The sequence below is a fragment of the Daucus carota genome, chromosome 7, assembly GCF_001625215.2.
Source record: "Daucus carota subsp. sativus chromosome 7, DH1 v3.0, whole genome shotgun sequence".
Taxonomy (NCBI): domain Eukaryota; kingdom Viridiplantae; phylum Streptophyta; class Magnoliopsida; order Apiales; family Apiaceae; genus Daucus; species Daucus carota.
The window spans coordinates 983579-1005098 of NC_030387.2; the positions used below are offsets into that span (position 1 = coordinate 983579).

The 21520-nt window shown below is 37.7% G+C and overlaps 4 protein-coding genes across 4 annotated transcripts; 3 read left to right on the forward strand and 1 right to left on the reverse strand.

The window, feature by feature from the left end:
* The first annotated feature begins 198 nt into the window (after positions 1 to 198).
* On the forward strand, positions 199 to 852 carry LOC108196656 (late embryogenesis abundant protein At1g64065). The gene has a single exon (XM_017364048.2). It carries the CDS (start codon positions 199 to 201, stop codon positions 850 to 852), a length of 654 nt encoding a protein of 217 aa, XP_017219537.1.
* Positions 853 to 2391: 1539 nt separating this feature from the next.
* On the forward strand, positions 2392 to 3039 carry LOC108194382 (late embryogenesis abundant protein At1g64065). Its single transcript, XM_017361331.1, has one exon. It carries the CDS (start codon positions 2392 to 2394, stop codon positions 3037 to 3039), a length of 648 nt encoding a protein of 215 aa, XP_017216820.1.
* A 7945-nt stretch (positions 3040 to 10984) lies between these two features.
* Positions 10985 to 19201, forward strand: LOC108193133 (kinesin-like protein KIN-12C). Its single transcript, XM_017359651.2, has 13 exons — positions 10985 to 11222; positions 13053 to 14444; positions 14623 to 15831; positions 15909 to 16016; positions 16302 to 16429; positions 16513 to 16600; positions 16792 to 16866; positions 17375 to 17617; positions 17979 to 18077; positions 18161 to 18235; positions 18323 to 18381; positions 18545 to 18656; positions 18797 to 19201. The coding sequence occupies exons 1-13, from the start codon at positions 11085 to 11087 to the stop codon at positions 19040 to 19042; spliced, it is 3972 nt and encodes a 1323-aa protein (XP_017215140.1). The 5' UTR covers positions 10985 to 11084; the 3' UTR covers positions 19043 to 19201.
* Positions 19202 to 19890: 689 nt separating this feature from the next.
* On the reverse strand, positions 19891 to 21520 carry LOC108195598 (bidirectional sugar transporter SWEET6a). Its single transcript, XM_017362578.2, has 6 exons — positions 21394 to 21520; positions 21165 to 21201; positions 20825 to 21044; positions 20529 to 20690; positions 20295 to 20414; positions 19891 to 20185 (listed from the first exon to the last, which is right to left on the reverse strand). The coding sequence occupies exons 1-6, from the start codon at positions 21434 to 21436 to the stop codon at positions 20060 to 20062; spliced, it is 708 nt and encodes a 235-aa protein (XP_017218067.1). The 5' UTR covers positions 21437 to 21520; the 3' UTR covers positions 19891 to 20059.

Genomic DNA, 21520 nt, shown 5'->3' on the forward strand with positions numbered 1-21520 from the left:
TAACCATACAACTTGTCTTTTGTCACAAACTAACAACTTGGAACCTCTCTTTGTATACACAACCACACAATCCCCACAAAGTCAGAAAAGATATATAGCAAAATCCTCCACTCAAATTCTATTCATTTCTTGGTTCATGCACTTAGAATCTCTCCTTTAAAAACTCTTGCTTTACACATAAGAAAACCACTCAATACTATGACAGACAAGGCTTCTCAACAAGGCTATTCTCATGTCAATGCTGCAAACATGAACATTGAGCCAGGTACAATGCCGTCTCAAGATCATCCTAGCCGCCCTCGTCGTAGCCGGGCCAAAATTATACTTTTTATAGTTGTTTTAATTATTACACATGCCATAGTGATTGTAGTACTAGACATGACCATTTTCAAAGTGAGGACTCCCGAGTACCGGTTCAATTCAGTCAGCCTCAGCGATGTCAGCACCAACAGTTCCTCCACCAAGTCGTCGTTCCATATGAAACTTGACACTGAAGTTACGATCAAGAACAAGAATTTCGGCCCATACGAGTACTATGACTGCTACCTGACTATCTTTTACAGGGGAAAGAGTGTTGGAGAGGTTGTGGTCAAGGAAGCAAGTGTCAAGACATTATCTACTAAGAAGCTGACATTCGGCATAAATGTTAAGTACTCTGAGACTACGGCGTCTGGTAAAACAAATTTGAAGAATGACATTTCTGCGGGTGCTTTGATGATGAGCAGCAAGTCAGAGATGAGAGGGCAGGTGAAGCTTTTGAAGATACTCAACAAGGACAGACAACCAGAAATGCAATGCACCATGTCTATTAATTTAGCAGAAAAAGTTGTTAGGGACTTGAAATGTGACTAGAAGTTAAAGATGTGTAGTTGTATGATTGACTATAAATTATTTTTTTGTGTCCTTAATCTTTGACTATTAGATTTCTTAGTTATCTGATTTTTTCTCTCTTAAAATAGAATCTTTCAATATAGATAAATCACATCGGTGTTAGGTGTGTTAAGTGACCAATTCTCTCAAAACCTCAAGGTGTTTTGAGGAGGGCGCGAGCCTAAGATCTGATACCATGTTAACTGACCAGTTCTCCCAAAATCTCAAGGTGTTGGGAGGAGGGTTTACCAGGATCATATTATATTATAACAATGTGCTCTGAAGAGGGGACGTCTCTGGCACTTATTTATCAGCATCCTAAGTTTTTCACAACTGACGTGGATAACCAACAAGGTGGTTGAGTTTAATACAAGATCCCCATGGCGAAGAAAGGTATGGGAATCGAACCAACATGCATCTGTCCAGAAGGGGAGGGACCATTAATATCTATAAAAACAGAACAAGTCTATCTCATACACCAGACCTCATGTAGTGTCTATTACAGCACTATATCTGATGGTATGGTGATGGTCAAGTGAAGATGTGGGCTATCTCCACTTTCGAATTCAATTCATGATTGTGTTTAAAAAGCGTTTCCTTTAATCCGCAATAAGTAAGTAGTAAACCAGTAACCACTTCCATAAGCAAATAGGCCATAGCATCAGAACCATTAGCATGTTACTGGTTGTTCAATGTCCCTCGGGGCATTAGGTGAAAATTTATTTCGATATGTTCTTTGTTGACAGCAAGTTCAGAGTTGTTTAAACCACTTCTGGTGCAAAAATTTATATATTCACACACTCGCGACTTCTTATTAGAACCCCTTAGTTCTTATCCCGCGTGAATATAACCAGTCAAATAACTCTATTAGTATGATGCCTTTTGGGAAGAACTCAAATCCGTGCGGGCTTGGCCACAATCCAGAACGGACAACAACATACTAATGCAGAGTAATTTCTGCACACACTACTTATCAGCAGAACTGATCCTCACAATCCTGTGTTTCATTGACAACACTAGCACAAGCAAAAAAATAAAAAGTAGATAGAATCCTCAATGCAAATGTAGGCCCAGACCTTATATTACTTTTTTCCAGAACCTGCAGGCTGCAAGCAGCCAAGCACTAACATCCATGAACATGGTTTGTACAACATTAATAAGACAACTAAATGATAATTATAGCTTTTTCTTCCAGTCTGGAGGATTACTACTACTTCCATGGTCCACCCTAAATTATTGGTAAAACACTGTTCTATCTACTGAATTATATAATCAAACTGTAATGCTTTAAAAATTCAGAATTCACCCTACAAAACACAATATAGCCCACATTCTTAGAATCAAGAACAATCCTCTAGTGCAGTGAAAGATAAAAAAACAGGACAAATCACATTTATGATCTGCCAAGTTTTCGACAAGGTGCCCCATCTGACACTCCAAGTCTAGAACAAAATCTTTCTTTATAGATCAAGCACTTCATTCACCCCCCCACAATCTCAATTTTAACATCCACTACATCTAATGGAAGATAAGGAGGAGCATCATCAAACACATCCATTGACTTGCACAAGCTGTCATGCCCGAGTAGAGAAGGAGGCCGAGTCATCAGAGAAGGCGACTAAGCTCAAAAACCGCCTGTTATATTATTTGTTCCTTGTTGCACTGACTGCAGTCGAGACAGGTGTGATCCTACTCTGTGCACTCACAGTCCTCAAATCCAAGACCCCCAATTTTCGTGTCCGGGCTGTGGCAGTCGAGGCCTTAAGAGTCAGCAACACAACCAACCCTTTCTTCAGCATCACATTCAAAGCAGAATTCAATGTCAGGAACAAAAACTTCGGCCATTTCAGCTACCACAACACGACGGTCTACTTCTACTACGAAGATGTCAAGATCGGAAAGGCCTTCATCCACAAGGCTCAGGTGGATGCAAGATCCACAAGAAAATTCTACATAAGAGTGAAGCTCACATCCTCATATGTTTCGAAAAGCTCATTGCTTTTCATCCAGGACTTGAAATCAGGGGTTTTGCCGATAACCATGCAGGCTAAAATGACAGGGAAGATCACATTGTTGAAGTTACTGAAGAATGACAAATCCACCAACCTGAATTGCAACATGGATGTAATTGTGAAGAAGAGGCAGCTCAAGAACTTAAAGTGCAAGTGACAAGTTAGTACTAAACACATGGGAAGTGGTATTTTCACAATAAATTTAATGTCGGCAAAGTTTGTATTTCTTTGTGATATATTTCGTGAACTGTTTGTGCAATTTCGGTTTTCTTTCGTATTGTACATTTAAGTGTTCCGGACATTATGTAAAATTTGAAGCGATCTGTGAGTTCATTGCATGATTGTATTTTGTGCACCTGAAATCGATTAGTCCATGTCAGTGTGGGGATTATGCTGGCATTACATGCCTCATGTCATGCCTAGTCATCGTGAGGTAATGCGGGCCCTCGCTTTCACGAGGCACAACCTGATTGGATCCGAATCGAAAATCTGAATAAAATTTGGTATTTGAATGAGGGGACCTGCTCAAATGCTAACACACACTGCATTCGAGTTCATGAGTGTGATAAAAAGTCAAACATCAATTATTTGAAGAACGGAACAATGATTTACTCGCATAGCGGAAACGAGTTTTTCATTTTAGTACATAATAATGCTCTCGACTAATACGACAAATGAAAAAAAGCAGTCTAATGGTTAGCAAGATTTGGCTCTGCACTTGTTTACTCTGTCATGCGTTTAGAATGGGAGAAAAGAAACACTACATAAAGAAAAAGAAATCTTATACAAATTGTGGTGTTAGTTTTTCAAACATACTGGGCTATCAGGTCACTCTAAGTCTCTAAAGTTTGGTTGAAAGTTGGTTTCTTTTAACCAAAAGTAATTAAAAGCGGCGGGTTTATCCTACCGGATCACCTGGGGTAACTCCGACTCCACTCATTCGGAATATAAGCCTAAATTGTTAAAAAAAAAACACAAAAACCTCAACTGTAGCCGCACGAGTAAAACATAACAATGTATTTTTTTTTATACTCCTTTTGTTTTGAAATATAATTCGCTTGACTTTTCTGCACGCATTTTTAAGTCCTTTACCACATACTAAAAATCACTATTTTCGAAATTTTCTTTTTTACCCCCAAAAATACTTTTTTTTACTCTTATTTTATATAAAATGATCAAATTATACAAAAGAGGATCATTTTGCGGATAAAAAAGCACCTTTGACCACACATTTACGACACAACCCCGTAGTTACTCCCCATAAATGAGACATAACGGTAACGCCACTCCTCGTTCACGTTAAAATTTTCAAAAATACCGCCCCGCCTCTTACACATCTCTCTCTCTCTCTCTCTCTCTCTCTCTCTCTCTCTCTCCTTCTCTCTCTCTCTCTCGTTCTCTCTCGTCCTTGTCCAAACTTTAAACTATTCCCACGCTGCTCTCTTTTCCACCTCGACTCTCGAGCCCCGCGCCCCGTGATTCCTGTTGGGAGTCACAGTGAAAATCACAGCAACAATGTATAGAGCAGTTATATTATATAAACAAGAGTAGGCCAACGAAACCACCACAATATAGCATGCACGAAGATCGTATACTCAATAATCAGTGACTGATAAATTACGAGAAAAGGAGAGAAAGGCGCACCTTTCACCGTCGCTAGAATTAGTATACAGAACAGCTGAGTCGCCTAGCCCTTCGATGAAGACTAGACTGTTCTTGAAGTGATTATTGCCCCACTACGCTGTGATGGGTATTCGCAATATCGCTCCCAGGATAAAACAGCACAGACCGAACCGCTCACAGACACGAGTACGATCAACAGCGATCAACACCTCAGTTCGCCCGAGAACAGTATGTATATGTGTATATATCGGAGCAGAGGGTGAGAGTGTAATAGAGAAGAATGAGAATGGTGTTTGTGTTTTTTCCGTGTTCCAACTCAAGTGTCGAGGCTCACTATTTATAGTGAGGCCAAAGCACCAACACACCGTCCAGATTCATTTGTCCAGGTTCAACGAATCTGTATCTGTCAGACAACCTGACCAGATTCATTTGTCCAGGTTCAATGAATCTGTATCTGTCAGACATACTGACCAGATTCATTTGTCCAGGTTCAATGAATCTGTATCTGTCAGACAACCTGACCAGATTCATTTGTCCAGGTTCAATGAATCTGTATCTGTCAGACATACTGACCAGATTCATTTGTCCAGGTTCAATGAATCTGTATCTGTTGGAGATACTGACCAGATTCATTTGTCCAGATTCAATGAATCTGTATCTATCAGATATACTGACCAGATTCATTTGTCCAGATTAAATGAATCACATTTTCATTTCAAGCTCTTTCAAGCCACTGTATTCAACTCTATTTCTCAATGGATTTCACTAAGAAAATGTCCCGGAAATTACATCAAGAACATATTAAAAAATATGCTTTAAACTTTCCATTTTCTAACAATCCCCCACAAATCCATATAGATATGCATATTAGTCCTCATCATGACTTGTTTTTCAGAGTAGGTACCCTTCCGGGTTTGAACCCTCCTAAGTCCCCTACTTCGATGGCTACCGGATATAGATGGATTGTTTCACCTTGAATCTCTATCCGTTGGGTGTAACCACACTCCATAGACGACGACAAGTCAAAGGCTATGGTGCCGATCTACGGCTTTGAGACATTAATGGTCGTGTCTCGATCCTGTTCGTCGAATGTTTCAAGGAATAACCCTTTCCTCTAATTGCGACCTCACAATTACATTCGCTTAGCTGGGCATCTCCAGAGATGTACTGCAACCATCTCGTCAAATGACTTGACCCCATTCAGAGTTCTAAAAACTCTTGCTATACTTGCAGTTTCAGTACCTTTTAGGTTTGCAGGGGATAGACTCAAATATATGAGAATCTACTTTGTAGTTAAAGGTACTACCGATCCACCCTTACAGCTTGTTTACCACATTGAATACACTTCGAGGGATCTCCTCTCAGATGTATTGGGTTCCCGCTGTAGATGAATCATGATGGGTTATCAGTCCCATCCCCAACCTTGACTTAAGGACAACAGCATGCTCAAGCCCTTTAGTCAGTGGATCAGCTATGTTATCTTGAGTTCCAATGAACTCAATAGCAATAGTCCGATCAGACACCAAACCCCTTATAGACTTAAGTCTAACTTGGATGTGTCTCTTTGTTTTAGCATTATACTTGACACTTCTGATCTTGTCGATAGTTGTACGGCTATCACAATGAACAGAAATTGCCGGTAGCGGACGACTTACTACAGGTAACACAGACATGAGTCCATGTAACCATTCAGCCTCCGTACCCGTGGCATCCAATGCACACAACTCGGCCTCAAACGTAGACCGAGTTACTATAGTCTGTCTAGTCGACTTCCAGGATACTGCTCCACCCGCAAGGGTAAACAGATATCCAGTCACTCCATTGGAACCAGACTTCTTAGCTATCCAACTTGCATCACTATATCCCTCAAGCACACTCGGATATCTCCTGTAGTGCAACCCAAGATATATGGTGCCTTTCAGATATCTAAGTACTCTATCTAGAGCATCCCAATGAGTTCTGTTTGGACAGCTTGTATATCTTGCTAACTTAGACACAGAATATGTTATATCTGGTCTAGTACCATTAGCAAGATATTGCAAACTACCAATAATCTGAGAATATCTTAATTGAGACACAGGTACACCTGAAGCATTCTTGATAAGAGCAACTTTAGGATCATATGGTGTACTAGCAATTCTACAATTTGAATAACCATACTTCTCAAGTATAGATTTCTCTATATAATGAGATTGTGACAAGGTTATTCCCTCAGTTGACTGAGTCAACTTGAGTCCAAGAATCACATTCGCCTCACCCATGTCCTTCATTTCAAAGTGTTTTTTCAAGAAATTCTTTGTCTCGTTAATAATCTCAATATTGGTTCCAAACAGTAGTATATCATCCACATACAAGCACAACACAATATGTTCATTTCCTTTAACCTTATAGTAGACACACTTGTCATTATCATTAACTATAAAATCAAAAGTTAAAACAGTGTCATCAAACTTTTTGTGCCAGTCTCTAGGAGCTTGTTTCAAGCCGTAAATGGATTTGACTAACTTACATACTTTGCTCTCATTGCCAGATGCAACAAATCCCTCAGGCTGATCCATATAAATCTCTTCTTCAAGATCACCATGAAGAAAAGCTGTCTTTACATCCATTTGATGGATGATAAGACCATGTACGGAAGCCAATGCTACAAGCATTCGGATCGTTGTCAATCTTGCAACAGGAGAGTATGTATCAAAGTAGTCAATACCTTCTCTTTGCCTAAAACCTTTAGCAACCAATCTAGCTTTATACTTATCTATTGAGCCATCTGGTTTCATCTTCCTTTTGAAGATCCACCTACATCCTATAGTAGAACACTCAGGAGGGAGGTCAACCAACTCCCATGTTCCGTTAGAAACAATAGAGTCGATTTCACTCTTCACAGCGCCTTTCCAGTGCCTAGATTCCGAAGAATCCATGGCTTGTCGGAAAGTCAAAGGTTCGTCTTCGACATTGTAAGTGATAAAATCACTTCCAAAGTCCTTAACTACCTTTGCACGCTTGCTCCTTCTAGGTTCCTCAACTTCATTAGGAGTAGAGCTACTAGCAGGATTTGCCCCCACATTTGTCATCCTTTCCACATGATCGGGAATAGAACTAGATGTGTGAGTAGGATCATCACTAGAAGAACTTTGAGGTATACCAGTCTTCATAGGGAACACATCCTCAAAGAATGTTGCATCACGAAACTCAACTATCGTGTTTGCCACTATACCATCTATGTCAGATTTTAATACTAAAAATCTCATAGCTGTAGTGGTTTCGAGATAGCCCAGAAAGATACAATCAACAGTTTTCGGCCCTAGTTTCTTTCTCTTCTGTTCAGGGACAAGTACCTTAGCAAGGCACCCCCACACACGAAGATACTTTATACTAGTTTTCCTGCCTTTCCATAATTCGTAAGGTGTCTTGTCCATATGTTTCAGAGGGACTCTATTCAGAATATGGCAAGCCGTATTCAGAGCCTCCCCCCACATGTACTTAGGCAACCCCGAATTAATCAACATACTGTTAATCATATCTTTAAAAGTTCTGTTCTTTCGTTCTGCCACCCCATTAGACTCAGGTGTATATGGTGGAGTCACCTCATGAATTATACCTTTGCTCTTGCAAAATTCATTAAAGGTGTTTCCCGTATATTCACCACCTCTATCAGATCTCAAACGTTTAAGTACTTTACCAGTTTGTGTTTCAACTTCAGTTTTAAATCTAATGAATTTTTCAAGTGCTTCATCTTTATGTTTAAGCAAATAAACATAACAATATCTACTACAATCATCTATAAAGGTAATGAAATATCTACAGTGTTCCTTAGTCAACACACCACCAAATTCACATATGTCCGAGTGCACTAAATCTAACAAGTCAGAATCCCTGACCACACTATGGAAAGGTTTCCTTGTTAGTTTAGCTGTCACACATACTTGACATTTAGTTTTCTTATCAATGGCATGCTTTGGAATCAACTCTAAGTTCATCATATTCTTTAGAGCACCAAAATTTAAATGACCAAGCCTAGAATGCCACAAATCGGATGATTCAATATTATTAACAGAAGGAGAAGCAATATCATTAATAAAACCGCCTAAAACAGGCTCCACATTTATTAAAAACAAGCCGTCTGACAAGTAGCCCTTGCCAAAAAACACACCAGTCTGAGTAATAACTACTTTATTACACTTTAAAGAAAGTTCAAAGCCATTTTTAACTAAACAACTTCCACTAATAATATTTCTACGAATCTCGGGAACATGATGCACTCTAGTAAGGGATAGAACACGCCCTGAAGCAAACTTCAGGTCCACGTTTCCTATTCCACGAACTTGAGCTGCACTAGCATTCCCCATCGTCACTGTCATCCCATGAGCCTGTTGATAAGATACAAAGAGAGTAATATCAGCACAAATGTGCACATTAGCTCCCGTATCAATCAACCACTCATTAGACAGATAAGTGGAAAATAGTACAGGGTTGTACTTAACATACCCGTCATTGGTTTCAGAAGCAACAGCCTCACCAACAACCATGTTAAGCACAGGCCCATCAGTGGTTCCAAGCACAGTATTTGCTTGTGCTACCACCTCAGCTTTCTTTGCTTTCTTTACAGGACAGTCCTTACTCCAATGACCAACCTGTCCACAAGACCAACATGGTTTGTTGGCCTTTGATTTCTTAGCCTTGCCCTTGTCAGTTTTGGGCTTAGTGTTCACCTTCTTAGCGACAGACTTTCTTTTCTGTCCCACAGTCACTACATTGACCTTCGAGCTACCAGATTCAGTTGGCATCACATGTCCCTGTTTGGACTTGTGCTGCTCCTGCACAGAGATGTCCAGCATCAGGTTAGTCCAAGTGATCTCTCCCTTCTGCCTTTTCAGGGAGAGTGCAAACTCTTCCCAAGACTTAGGGAGTTTTTCAATCACAGACATAACCAAAAACTTTTCAGGAAGGTCCATTCCGGACTCCTTCAAAGCATGCACCAACGTCTCAAACTCATGCACCTGCTCAGTCATGGATTTTGTATCCACCAGTTTGAAGTCCAGGAACTTAGCCACAGAATACTTTTCTAACCCTTGCGAGTCAGTATTGTGTGTCTGATCAAGCTTCTCCCACAAGGTCTTAGCAGTGTAGGAGTCAGATGAGTAAACATCGAACAGAGTGTTCGTTAAGGCTGCTAGTATAGCAGCCCTAACCACCCCATCCTTTTCCTCCCACATAGCATAGGCCTTAAGGGTTTCAGCCTTTTCCTGTACCACAACTGGTTTTTCATACTGCAACACCGGCCACAGACCCTTAACCGTAAGCCACAGTTTCATCTTTTTCTGCCAACGAGAAAAAGAAACTCCCCCACCGAATTTATCAGGAATACCTGATAAATCAATGGGCTGTGGAAAACGATACGTAGTCCAATCGATGTTACTAGTAACACCAGACCCAGAACCAGCACCACCACCAACAACAGAATCCGCAATCTCATTAACCATCTTGCTTACTACACAATATAACAGATAATCACTTCAAGATTGTTGGGAGTCACAGTGAAAATCACAGCAACAATGTATAGAGCAGTTATATTATATAAACAAGAGTAGGCCAACGAAACCACCACAATATAGCATGCACGAAGATCGTATACTCAATAATCAGTGACTGATAAATTACGAGAAAAGGAGAGAAAGGCGCACCTTTCACCGTCGCTAGAATTAGTATACAGAACAGCTGAGTCGCCTAGCCCTTCGATGAAGACTAGACTGTTCTTGAAGTGATTATTGCCCCACTACGCTGTGATGGGTATTCGCAATATCGCTCCCAGGATAAAACAGCACAGACCGAACCGCTCACAGACACGAGTACGATCAACAGCGATCAACACCTCAGTTCGCCCGAGAACAGTATGTATATGTGTATATATCGGAGCAGAGGGTGAGAGTGTAATAGAGAAGAATGAGAATGGTGTTTGTGTTTTTTCCGTGTTCCAACTCAAGTGTCGAGGCTCACTATTTATAGTGAGGCCAAGGCACCAACACACCGTCCAGATTCATTTGTCCAGGTTCAACGAATCTGTATCTGTCAGACAACCTGACCAGATTCATTTGTCCAGGTTCAATGAATCTGTATCTGTCAGACATACTGACCAGATTCATTTGTCCAGGTTCAATGAATCTGTATCTGTCAGACAACCTGACCAGATTCATTTGTCCAGGTTCAATGAATCTGTATCTGTCAGACATACTGACCAGATTCATTTGTCCAGGTTCAATGAATCTGTATCTGTTGGAGATACTGACCAGATTCATTTGTCCAGATTCAATGAATCTGTATCTATCAGATATACTGACCAGATTCATTTGTCCAGATTAAATGAATCACATTTTCATTTCAAGCTCTTTCAAGCCACTGTATTCAACTCTATTTCTCAATGGATTTCACTAAGAAAATGTCCCGGAAATTACATCAAGAACATATTAAAAAATATGCTTTAAACTTTCCATTTTCTAACACCCTTCACCTCTTCACAATCCTACATTACATTCCATGTTCTTCTATTTTCATCTCCTTCTCATCTCACTTTGAGCTTCCACAATGTCGAACCAAGATGATTCTGAAAATATACACACATCTTTAGTGTCTAATGTGGATGAACAAGGAGGCTATTCCAGGATCTCTCGACAAGTTTTCGATACAAGATCTTCGGTTTTGGGGGAGATTACGAATATTCAGGTCGGATTATAATCTCCGGATTATTATTTTATTTATCTCGAATGTGAAAACTATAATTTTCATGCTCTTTTGTTTAATTTTATGATTCAATTTCTCTTTTTTAGTAATGCATTGTTTTAATTTGCTGTTGCATATAATATTAGGTCAATTTAAATTGCTAACATTTAATGTAATGTTTGTAGAATTGTACTAGTAGCTAATGACTTTTTGACACACTTTTAAGTGCTTTGATTACATAGTGAAAAATAGTGTATTATTTTTGTAGTTTTCTCTGTTTGTATATAAAAATTAAGGTGAACCGGCTAGTTAGATCTAAACTTCTTGCACTAGGAAATGTAATAGTATTAATAACATGTGTTGAGAGTCGAGACCATGTCGTGCTGTTGCTTAAGTTTATGTAATGTTAATGGTGAAGTGTGATGTTGATTAATCAGTAATGCTTGTTTTGGCCTTAGGAATAGAATGAGATGCAAAAGAAATGAGAAACATGTACAATTTGACAGTAGAAGAAAAGGATGTAGAGCAAGTCCAATAGTTTACCTATCTCATTACTTATTAATAATATATAATATAATAATGAATCCTAGTGAGTCTTAGTGATTTAGATAATCTACTTTTAGTATCAACTCCAATAGCAATCCCTATATTTGTTCTCTTAAGATTATTTTAATAATAAATTTGAGAGAGAGAATGGGAAAAGGAGGGAAAAAACAAAGAAAGAAAGAGAGATGATTATTTTATTCATAAATATTAAATAGGTAATGGCTAGGGGTTACTTATAAATAGGTAATGGCTAGGAGAATTAAGGTTGTGCTAGTGATTTAGGATAACACTAGGATAGTGTTGGAGTGCATTTTTTTGACACATTACCTAAATGTGAGTTTAGGACATTATATAGGTAACCTATTGGACTTGCTCGATACAAGCATAGTTAGAGTTTTTAATGGTGAGGTTTGTGCCAAAAAAAAAAAAAAAGAAGATTTGTTTTAGTTTCTAGTTTGGATTGGTTTTATAAGGAGTTGAATAAGAAATGGCATTTGAAATATTTATCCACAAAATAGTACATACTACATTTAACTTAGATCTTTCCAACCAAATGGAGCATTACAAGTTGGTTAAGCATGGAATAGTGGCACCGTAGGGAGAACGTAATCAATTCAACTGTAGTTTTTATAGTTTGTATATACAAATCAAGGCAAATCGGGTAGTCAGATCTAAACTTCTTGCATTAGGAAAACCGTAATAGTACTATTGAAAGTGTTGAGAGTCGAGAGCATGTCGTGCTTGTTGCTTAAGTTTGTCTAATGTTAATGGTGAAGTGTGATTTTGATTAATCAGTAATACTCATTTTGGCCTTGAGGAATAGAATGAGATGCAAAAGAAACGAGAATCAAGCACAATTTGACAGTAGAAGAAAATAATATAAGATACAAGCATAGTAGACTTTTTAATGGTCAGGTTTGTTAAAAAAAGAAGATTAGTTTACGAATTTGTGGGATTAGTTTCTAATTTGGATTGGTATGTGAGGAGTTAGATAAGAAATGGAATTTGAAATATTTACCCGCAGAATAGTACATATTACATTCTGTTACCTACCCAATTTAGATCTTTCCGACCAAATGGAGCATTCCAAGTGGGTTAAGCATGGAATAGTGGCACCACTGGAAAACTTATGTGGTTCTATACTCTCTGCACTTCACTGTTGCACAACTTGGCTTTAATTGCAATCTTGCATTGTCCTGATTCATTTGTATGACTTGTTAACAGCAATGGACATAGCTCTGAGTGTTAGATCTTACTAAAATTTGTTTAGTTTTACTCTTATATCAGGTTAAACCTTCATCAATCAAAAGTGAATCAACTGGTATAGTTTTGAGTTCACGTCAGCAGACAGATGGGGGCCAACAAAATAGATGTGACCTTGATATTGGGCCCAGATTAATTCTGCAATATAAGTGCAAAACAAAACCGCGGACAGATGCAGATATATTCAATGAAGCCTTGACAACTGAGAAAGTCGACCTAGCTGAAGAGCTACAGTTTCCGTTGCAGGAATATGGCATAGTAACAGAAAATTTATGCAAAAACAATACGAAGGGAAGACATGACTTTGTCACACTTGATAAGGGTGCACAAAAAGATAGAAGACACCATGTTTTGTCTCTTTTGGGGGAAGACAACCAAGATTTTAACATTACAGAATTGCAAGTTAGGTTGGACATGATTACCGGTAAACTGGAGGAGGCTCATACACTTCAAAGCCAAAATCAAGAAAAACTTTGCGAGGAAGGTAAGTTGGAATCTAATATAAGAACCAGTCATTTACTGGAAGAGGTGGTTGTTTTTCAGTCGATACTTATGGAGAAACTGTGTTTCATGACTGAGGATAATGAAAAATTGAGGTCTGAAGTTGTAGCTAGAGAGGACAAAATAAAAGAAATAAACGCAGAATGGGAAAAGGCTAGTCTGGAGTTAACAAGCTTCCTTTTGGACGGTTCCAAGTCCCTCCGAGATGCAACTGACCAGATAGAATATATAACTGGTTCATTTGCTCATGTTAATATTGGTTTAGGTGAGCATATTGAAAACGCTGCTAAATCTTGTGTAGAGAAGGAAAACAAGATTTTACTATTGGAAAGGAGCCTGGAAGATGCACAAAAGACCGTAACCCTGATGGAGCAGAATTTGATATCTTTGAGAGGTGCTGCTATAGTTTTGACTGAACTTCAGCAACAAGAAAACTCAAGCAGCAAAGAATGCATTCAGATGACTACAACATTGAGTGATAGCAAACTCCCATGCAGGAAAGCTCAGACCTTGAAGAAACATAAATCTACTGCTGCTTCCTTATTCGAGACTAACATGGAAACTGATTTGGGGATTGTTCTAGAAGATGATGAAGATTACACAAAAAAAGGAACCCTTGCAACAATGGATTCTAAATGTTCTTTCCTGTCGGACCATAATGAGTTTCAAGATGAATTTGAAAAGCTTCAAAAGTGTGACAGTGCTGTAAATTTGTCTTTTTCCAAGTCAGAAATAGATGGTCACTCTCCTGGCAAAGGCTCATGTTTGATAGGATCACATGCTTTAAATTGTAAATCTCAACAAGGACTAAAATCAGGACATAATCAGTTTACAATGCCTGAGATGATTGGAGTCCTTCGACCTGCTGATATGGTGCTGCATGAAGCAGATGCAAGTTGCTGTACTACAATGAAGGTAAAGTTCACATCAAACTTGTAGGGATGTCCCACTAAACTTAGTCTAAAAACTGTCTTAGTAAGCAAGTTAGGTACAGTTGCTGCTTTCCATTTTGATATTTATTTTATTTAAAATCTCGAGGCATAGTTTTCTTACTTTCTTCTTTTATATCATGGCAATGTCTTGCAATATGTAGCTTGTTGCTGATGGGAAAGTTAGTCCGGACTGTAGATTCTTTATGCAGTTCGAGGAGGCTTGTGCAACCCTGGAAGAAGCAGAGATAATGATAAATGCATTACTTAAAGCAAATGAAAACTCAACACTGTTAGCAAGTAAGTGCAAGCAAAGTAGGGAAATCTTAAGTGAAGAGAATGCTAGCTTGGTTGAAGAAAATAAACAGCTTCAAATTTCACTTCATTTAAAGGATGAAGAGAATGAAAGACTACACGATCAGATTTGTGACAGTCTAGTAGAAATGACCAAAATGATGTCTTTGCTTGAAAGGTCATTTTTGCACATGCAGAGAGATACAGAAGCAATATGCAAGGATATATATTCTGATGCCATCATGTCAGTGAAGGAAATCCAGAGTATTATACGCTTTTCAAGATCGTCTGTGGAAGATATCTATGGGAAGGTGCTGGAGAAAGAATTATCTTCTTCTGTGCTCCACCAATTCATTGTAGCAGAGTACTTCAAAAACTGCAAAAACCTTGGACTTTTTATCAATCATCCAAACATATTCCAAGACTGCTTAAACAATCAATGGCACATTAATATGATAGATGACAAAGTGGACACTTCTCTGAATTCGGCAAAAGGTGGAACAGAATTGGGTCAGAGTGCAGTTATCACTACAATGGAAACATTTGAGATGTGCCGAACCCTTGATGAAAATTTTGGCAACAATTCAGAGCTACAAAAGGAATTAGAAGATATCGAAATCATGTTACAAGGTCTGCTGCATGAATTTAATATGTTGCAAAAATCAACCTCTACAACTGAAAATCTCAAAGCTGAAAATGAAAACTTGGTTCTTCCTCTGAGCCAAACTTGGCACGAGCTACAAATGAAGACAAGTCAACTTGATCTTTTGGTTCTTCAAATGGAAAAGCATAAACGCTTTTTTAATACTGATGCCACTCTATTTGCCTCAAATCCTGATATAGAACAGTTAAAGGAAAAAGAAGAGGCTATCAAAACATTAGAGAAAGAAGTGGTTCTTGCAAAGTCATCACTGGAGAGACAGTTACTCTCTTTGCTAGATAACATTGAGAATGATTTAAGGAATGTCACTAAAGAGAGAGACCAACTTGGTACACAAGTTGTCTCCTTGCAAGATGGGCTTGACAGGGCCAATGCTTTAGCAAACGAAAATGAAGCCATTGCTGTAAATGCGCACCAGGTACTCTGATATAAAGATCTTTTAAGCTGGAGATATTTGCTGGAATTATATATGTTAAGTTCTTTGTGTTCTTCTAGGAGGTGGAGGCAAGCAAAATCCGCTCAGAACAGAAGGAAGAGGAGGTTAAGATCTTAAAACAATTGGTTAAGGAGCTCGAAGGTACCATCAATGTATTAGAGAAGAAGGTAAGTCTATACCAACATTTTTTAATGTCCTGTAGTATATTGAAGCAAAAAAAAAAAGTTGCCTTGAATTTTTTCTAATTTTCTTTAGTAGCGGTAGGGAAGCCAGTCTTATGAAGTAAATGGTCATCACGGATGCAGTTGATTTAGTATATAACTTGGGGGCATTGTGATGTTTAATGTCATTGCCATTTTCATGGCTGACTAGTGACTACTATATGTTGACATTGTCATTTACATGCTGCCTACTTAAGTATTAAAAAGATATTTTTCATATATATTTATCAGGGTTATGAAATTGAAAAAGATGTAAGAAGACATCAACAGATGCAAGATCCTTCAAAGATAGAACACCAACCCCAGTGGCAAAGGCCATTGAACTCAACAACTATAGCATCACAAGATCAGCTAATACGGTTAGATTTGCGAAATTTATGTTTTACTCTAAATGCTCTTTCTATATGGTGTGCGATCATTGATCACCTGTATTATATTTCAGGGAATTGCATTGTAGATCCCTGGAACTCCACGAGGCCCATAATCAGATATTAATTCTTGAAGCAGAGATAGCGGAACAATCAAAAGAGGTGAAGTTCATATATTCCTGTATTTTTTTTTAATTTCAGACCTGTATAATTCATACCCTGTTTCATGTAAACCCTGCTTGCAAAAGCTTTTAATAAGCACCGAAGAAATATAGAAATGACAAAGTAAGATTATATTAGTTCTTATCACCTGATTTACTCTGGTTAATGCAAAGATTTTGTAATATCTGCAGATAAAATGGTGTAAAGGGCACATTTCTGAACTCGTGTTGCATGCTGAAGCACAGGCATCACAGTACCAGCAGAAGGTAAAATTTTTGGGACGAGCTAATTATAGACCTCAGAACAAGCTCACAAGTATAATTTTGTGCATATAATATAAATATGATTGACGTCATTGCATTTATTTGAAGTCAAGTTCTTGCATTTTATAAGTAAAATAGTAATTTTTTATTTTCTTTCCCCCCAAAAAAATATGTCTGAACAATTTTAAAATTTTGAAATAATTGATGATCTTAAAAAATTATGGACTTAAATACAAAAATAAGATGTTATCTATACACATTTATATTTTTCTAAAAATCAATATATGTTAAAAATTAATACATTAAATTATAGCTTCGTTCCCAAACATGATAACATAATAATTTGATAATAAGAGCCTTGCATAAAGGTTTAACCGAACATATATACAGATAACTTATCCAATAAACAAGAGCCTGTTCTGCTCCCAAGTCATGTTGCAGACACATATTGAGTATGCCTACTGTATCTTGTATATTATAGGCTTATAGCTACTCAATGTTTTTTAATCAGTACAAAACTTTGGAGGCAATGGTTCGTGAAGTTAGAACAGAATCATCAAATTTAGCATATGCATCACCAAATGTTGATAAGATGGAGAAAAGGCCAATAAGGACACGGCGTTCCAGCTCACCATTCAGATGTATGATGGGAGGTTTGGTTCCGCAAAAAAATATGGTAAAAGACCAGGAGCTATCAACTGCAACAGTACGCATACAAGAATTGGAGGAATTGTTGGTCAGTCGACAGAAAGAGGTAGAGAATCAAAATTTCACTCTTTATATAGTTTACTTTGGGAGAGTCTGCAGGCTTGTTAAAAATCATGCAATTTACTTTTAGGAATACCAAGGTGTTATGATTTGTTTTTACATATTTATTTTATGCACATATATAGGTCCTAGTGCTCCATTTGCTCACATAAAGTGCCTCAGGTGCAATGTAAAGTAAAATATATTTATAACTTGTATATTTGGTCTAAAAAAAAGATGCAGCGCTAGTCTAAAGTGATTTGTATATATAACATATGGAAGAAAATGTGATGCAATATTTAAAAGTTTTCTTGTGGCGGATTAGAGGAAATATTATGCAATGACAAAATTCCACATTTTTTGGATAGGTATGCTTGCTGAATACCAGGCTGGCTGCGACAGAAAACATGACACATGATATAATCCGGGATTTACTTGGTGTAAAATTGGACATGACTAATTACGCAGTAAGTCAGATACTCAAGTGCAAATTTTTGTAACCTAAAATTCATTTGTGTGAGTACTTTACAGTCCTTATAATATGATGTAGAATATGATGGACCATCATCAATTTCGAAAGATGGTGAAGGATACTCAACAGCAAACACACAGATCTAAAGCAATGGTACACTGCAATTCTTCTAATTTACAATATATTGTTGCGACTTTAAATAGCAATGTAGCATAACATATATCTTTGTTGATGAGGCAGGAGAAAGAAATTCTCAGGATGAGGCGGCAGATCAATGATTTAATTGAGGAAAGGGATATGTAAGATAAATTTTATTCTACATCATCTTCTTCACCACCTTATGTAGCATTCCTTTAACCTATTTGTATGACAACAGATTTAGTTAGATAACAGATTAACATACTTGAATGCATAATTCTGAAACATGTGCTAAATGTTTGGATGAAAATCATGGTTTTGTAGATGCATAATAGAAGTAAACAGAAGAGAAGCAGATATATGTGCCATTCAGATGGATGTTGAACAAATACAAGAGCGGGAGCAGTCACTAATTGCAGAAAATGTACTCTTGAAGGTCTCGTTTATATCTTACTAAATCTTGTCATTTAATTAACCAACAAACTAAGTACATTTTGGTATTGAGTTAATGTTTTATATAATTATTCAAAGGTTCTTCTTTTTTCCTTAAATAATTTTGTTTTGCCTCTACTGTAGACGGAGAAGATCAACTTACATAGGCGGGTTGCAGAGTTAGATAACATGGTTAATAAAGTATTTGGAACACAAGCTAACCCACCGCGAGTTCAACAGCAAATAGATTGCTTGTTAAAGTCAAGCTGTACTGATTTAAGAGAGAGGCCAAGAAACTCAGAAAAGCAGCTTAGAGGAGTCAATAATGAATTTTCTCAGTATTTCAAACCTGAGAGCAGTGACAAACAAACAAAACTGGGAAGAAGGTAACATTCAAACCTTTGTGTCTGTGTCCTGTCTCTTTTAAAACATGTAAATACATGGTTCTCTATATGTATATTATAGAACGCTTAAGCAAAGGTAAATGCTGGATTGACTGAATTTCACCCACTTCATATTGAGGAGGTCAATTTATATCATCGAAAATTAGTATGTACTGTATACATGCAGGAATTTGAAAATATTTAAAAAGGCAATGTAGAGTCTGAAAACAAGCTTACTCTTGGCTACATACTAATTTGTGCATGATTTCAACACTCAATATCTTTCTGCATCACGCACTGCCGCTTTTTTTTTAAAAACTCCCCAATGATCTTTTGCTCTGCACTTCATCTTTAGGATTATCTCATCGTGTTTTACAACTATGATAAAATTATCATAGTTGATTATGAATAGCATAGCTTTTATCAACTGAGAATAAACTGAAACACACAAGGATCAGAACCACTGAAATGAGTTTCAGATAATGAAGCGCATAAACCTACACTTGTATGCTGTATCATCTCCTTCCTGTTCTCGATATAGGTTCTATGACCTTGCAAATTAAATATAAATTTTTTACACCCAAGTACATTGTGTGAGTCGCTGATAAGAACCTGGTTCATGTTAGTAAATTGGTATTCCCTGTTAAGAACCTGGCTCGTAGATTGTGTGGAGGCTAGTGTACCTATTGCTCAAACTTACTGTTAGCAACCTAGTTCGTGGATCTCCTGGACAATGATATCCAGTTTTTGATCTATTGCAGCTGGTCTTTATATTAGCAAAACAGATCAAAAAATATTCTAAATTCCTAGCACAGACACGTTAGAATGACAAATCAAATAGATGTGAGCAACAAATACCAAATTAATTTTTTGAATCAAAAGGTGTCTGCAATCTACACTAAGATTGTAACACAAGTCCCAGACAATCCAGAAACCTAAAACAAAATTTGCTCACCAAGAAACTCAAAACATCTAGAAGGAAATATTACTCAAACCCTAGATCTGGATTAAGGCTAATCGACAACTAAACTACGCCTCCTTGGAGCTGCACCACCTTCTTATCATCCTCACTTTTAGGAGTCCTTTTCCAGTAAATAGCATAGAGTACTAGCTGCATCACTCCAAAAGTGAATCCCAGACCATTCGGAACCTGCAACAAGAGGTCAATTTGATTGTTTAAGCAACTCAAACCAAATATCAGAAATGAGAGTTACATGTCATGAACTAGGAGAATAACAATGTCTTGTATAAAAAATTACCACAAGGTTTACGTCAAATCTGAGTAAGCCATAGCAGAGCCAGCAAGCTCCATTAATGGTGCCTGTCAGTGAAAGCCAGAATGGCATGTACTCCACACTCTTTGTCTTGATCACTTTCCGCTACAACAAAAACAGCATCAGACCACACTACTTAGACAACGGTCACAGAAAAAAGTGTAGTTACACGTGCATGTATCAGGCACATCTGTTTTGACAGTAGATTGATGTACTTACAGCAATGGTGAGAGGAGCCCCATACATCCCTATATTGAGAACTATGCAAATAGTTCCTACAATTCGGGATCTCTTCTTCACAGACGGTTCTAATCCAATAAGCAATCCAGCAAATATGCCATAAACCACAAACTCCAACAGAAGTATACCTCCAACACGTAGCTGCAATAGACATCAAGGTAATGATACAGCATAGACGAGATTTCAAGTGAGGGAGAGTGTTGAAATATATCATAAGATGACACTTAACGTTTTAGATGGACTGATTCTCAACAGATAACGAGATATTGACGTACCCTTTGTTTATTGTCTTTGGCATAGATAAGAAACATTGAGAGATAAAACAACTCCATCACAATGCCAAATCCATTAATGATGAGAACCAATATGTTCCCCGGATGAACAAGCGGGGTACCATATAATACCCAGAAGAGACAGTTGATCATCGTCAGCAGATACGGGACCGGTTGGAACTCTTCAACTGATTTCTTCTTGAAAATTCTATAGAACGTTGGCCTGCACAAACAAAAAAAACACTTTCGGGAATAAGTTGTTCAAAAAAGTACATGAAATACTTGAAATACATAAAATTACAACAAAATTGCGAAAAATGTAAGGAAGATCCGGAGAGTTTACGATGGAGAAAGAAACAAGAAGGCAGAGATGACATCCCCTGTCAAAGAAAATAAAGCGTCAGGCCATTAAAAATGTGCATGCATGCATGCAAACTAGAAAAGAGCATTTAGTTCGGTCGGAAAAAGCCATGTTCCCTAGAAAAGAATATCTAGTTCGGTCGGAAAAAGCCATGTTTCTTGTATCGCAAAGACGGAAATTAAAATATAAAGAGACTAGTAGTGATACTTACCGACTATACCAACAGCAGTACGGATAGCATCAGTGTTCACCATGATTGCGAGAGGTAGAAATAAAGAGAAAAATCAAGAAGAAGAAGCAATGGATTACAAACAAATTATATTCATATGATTATTATA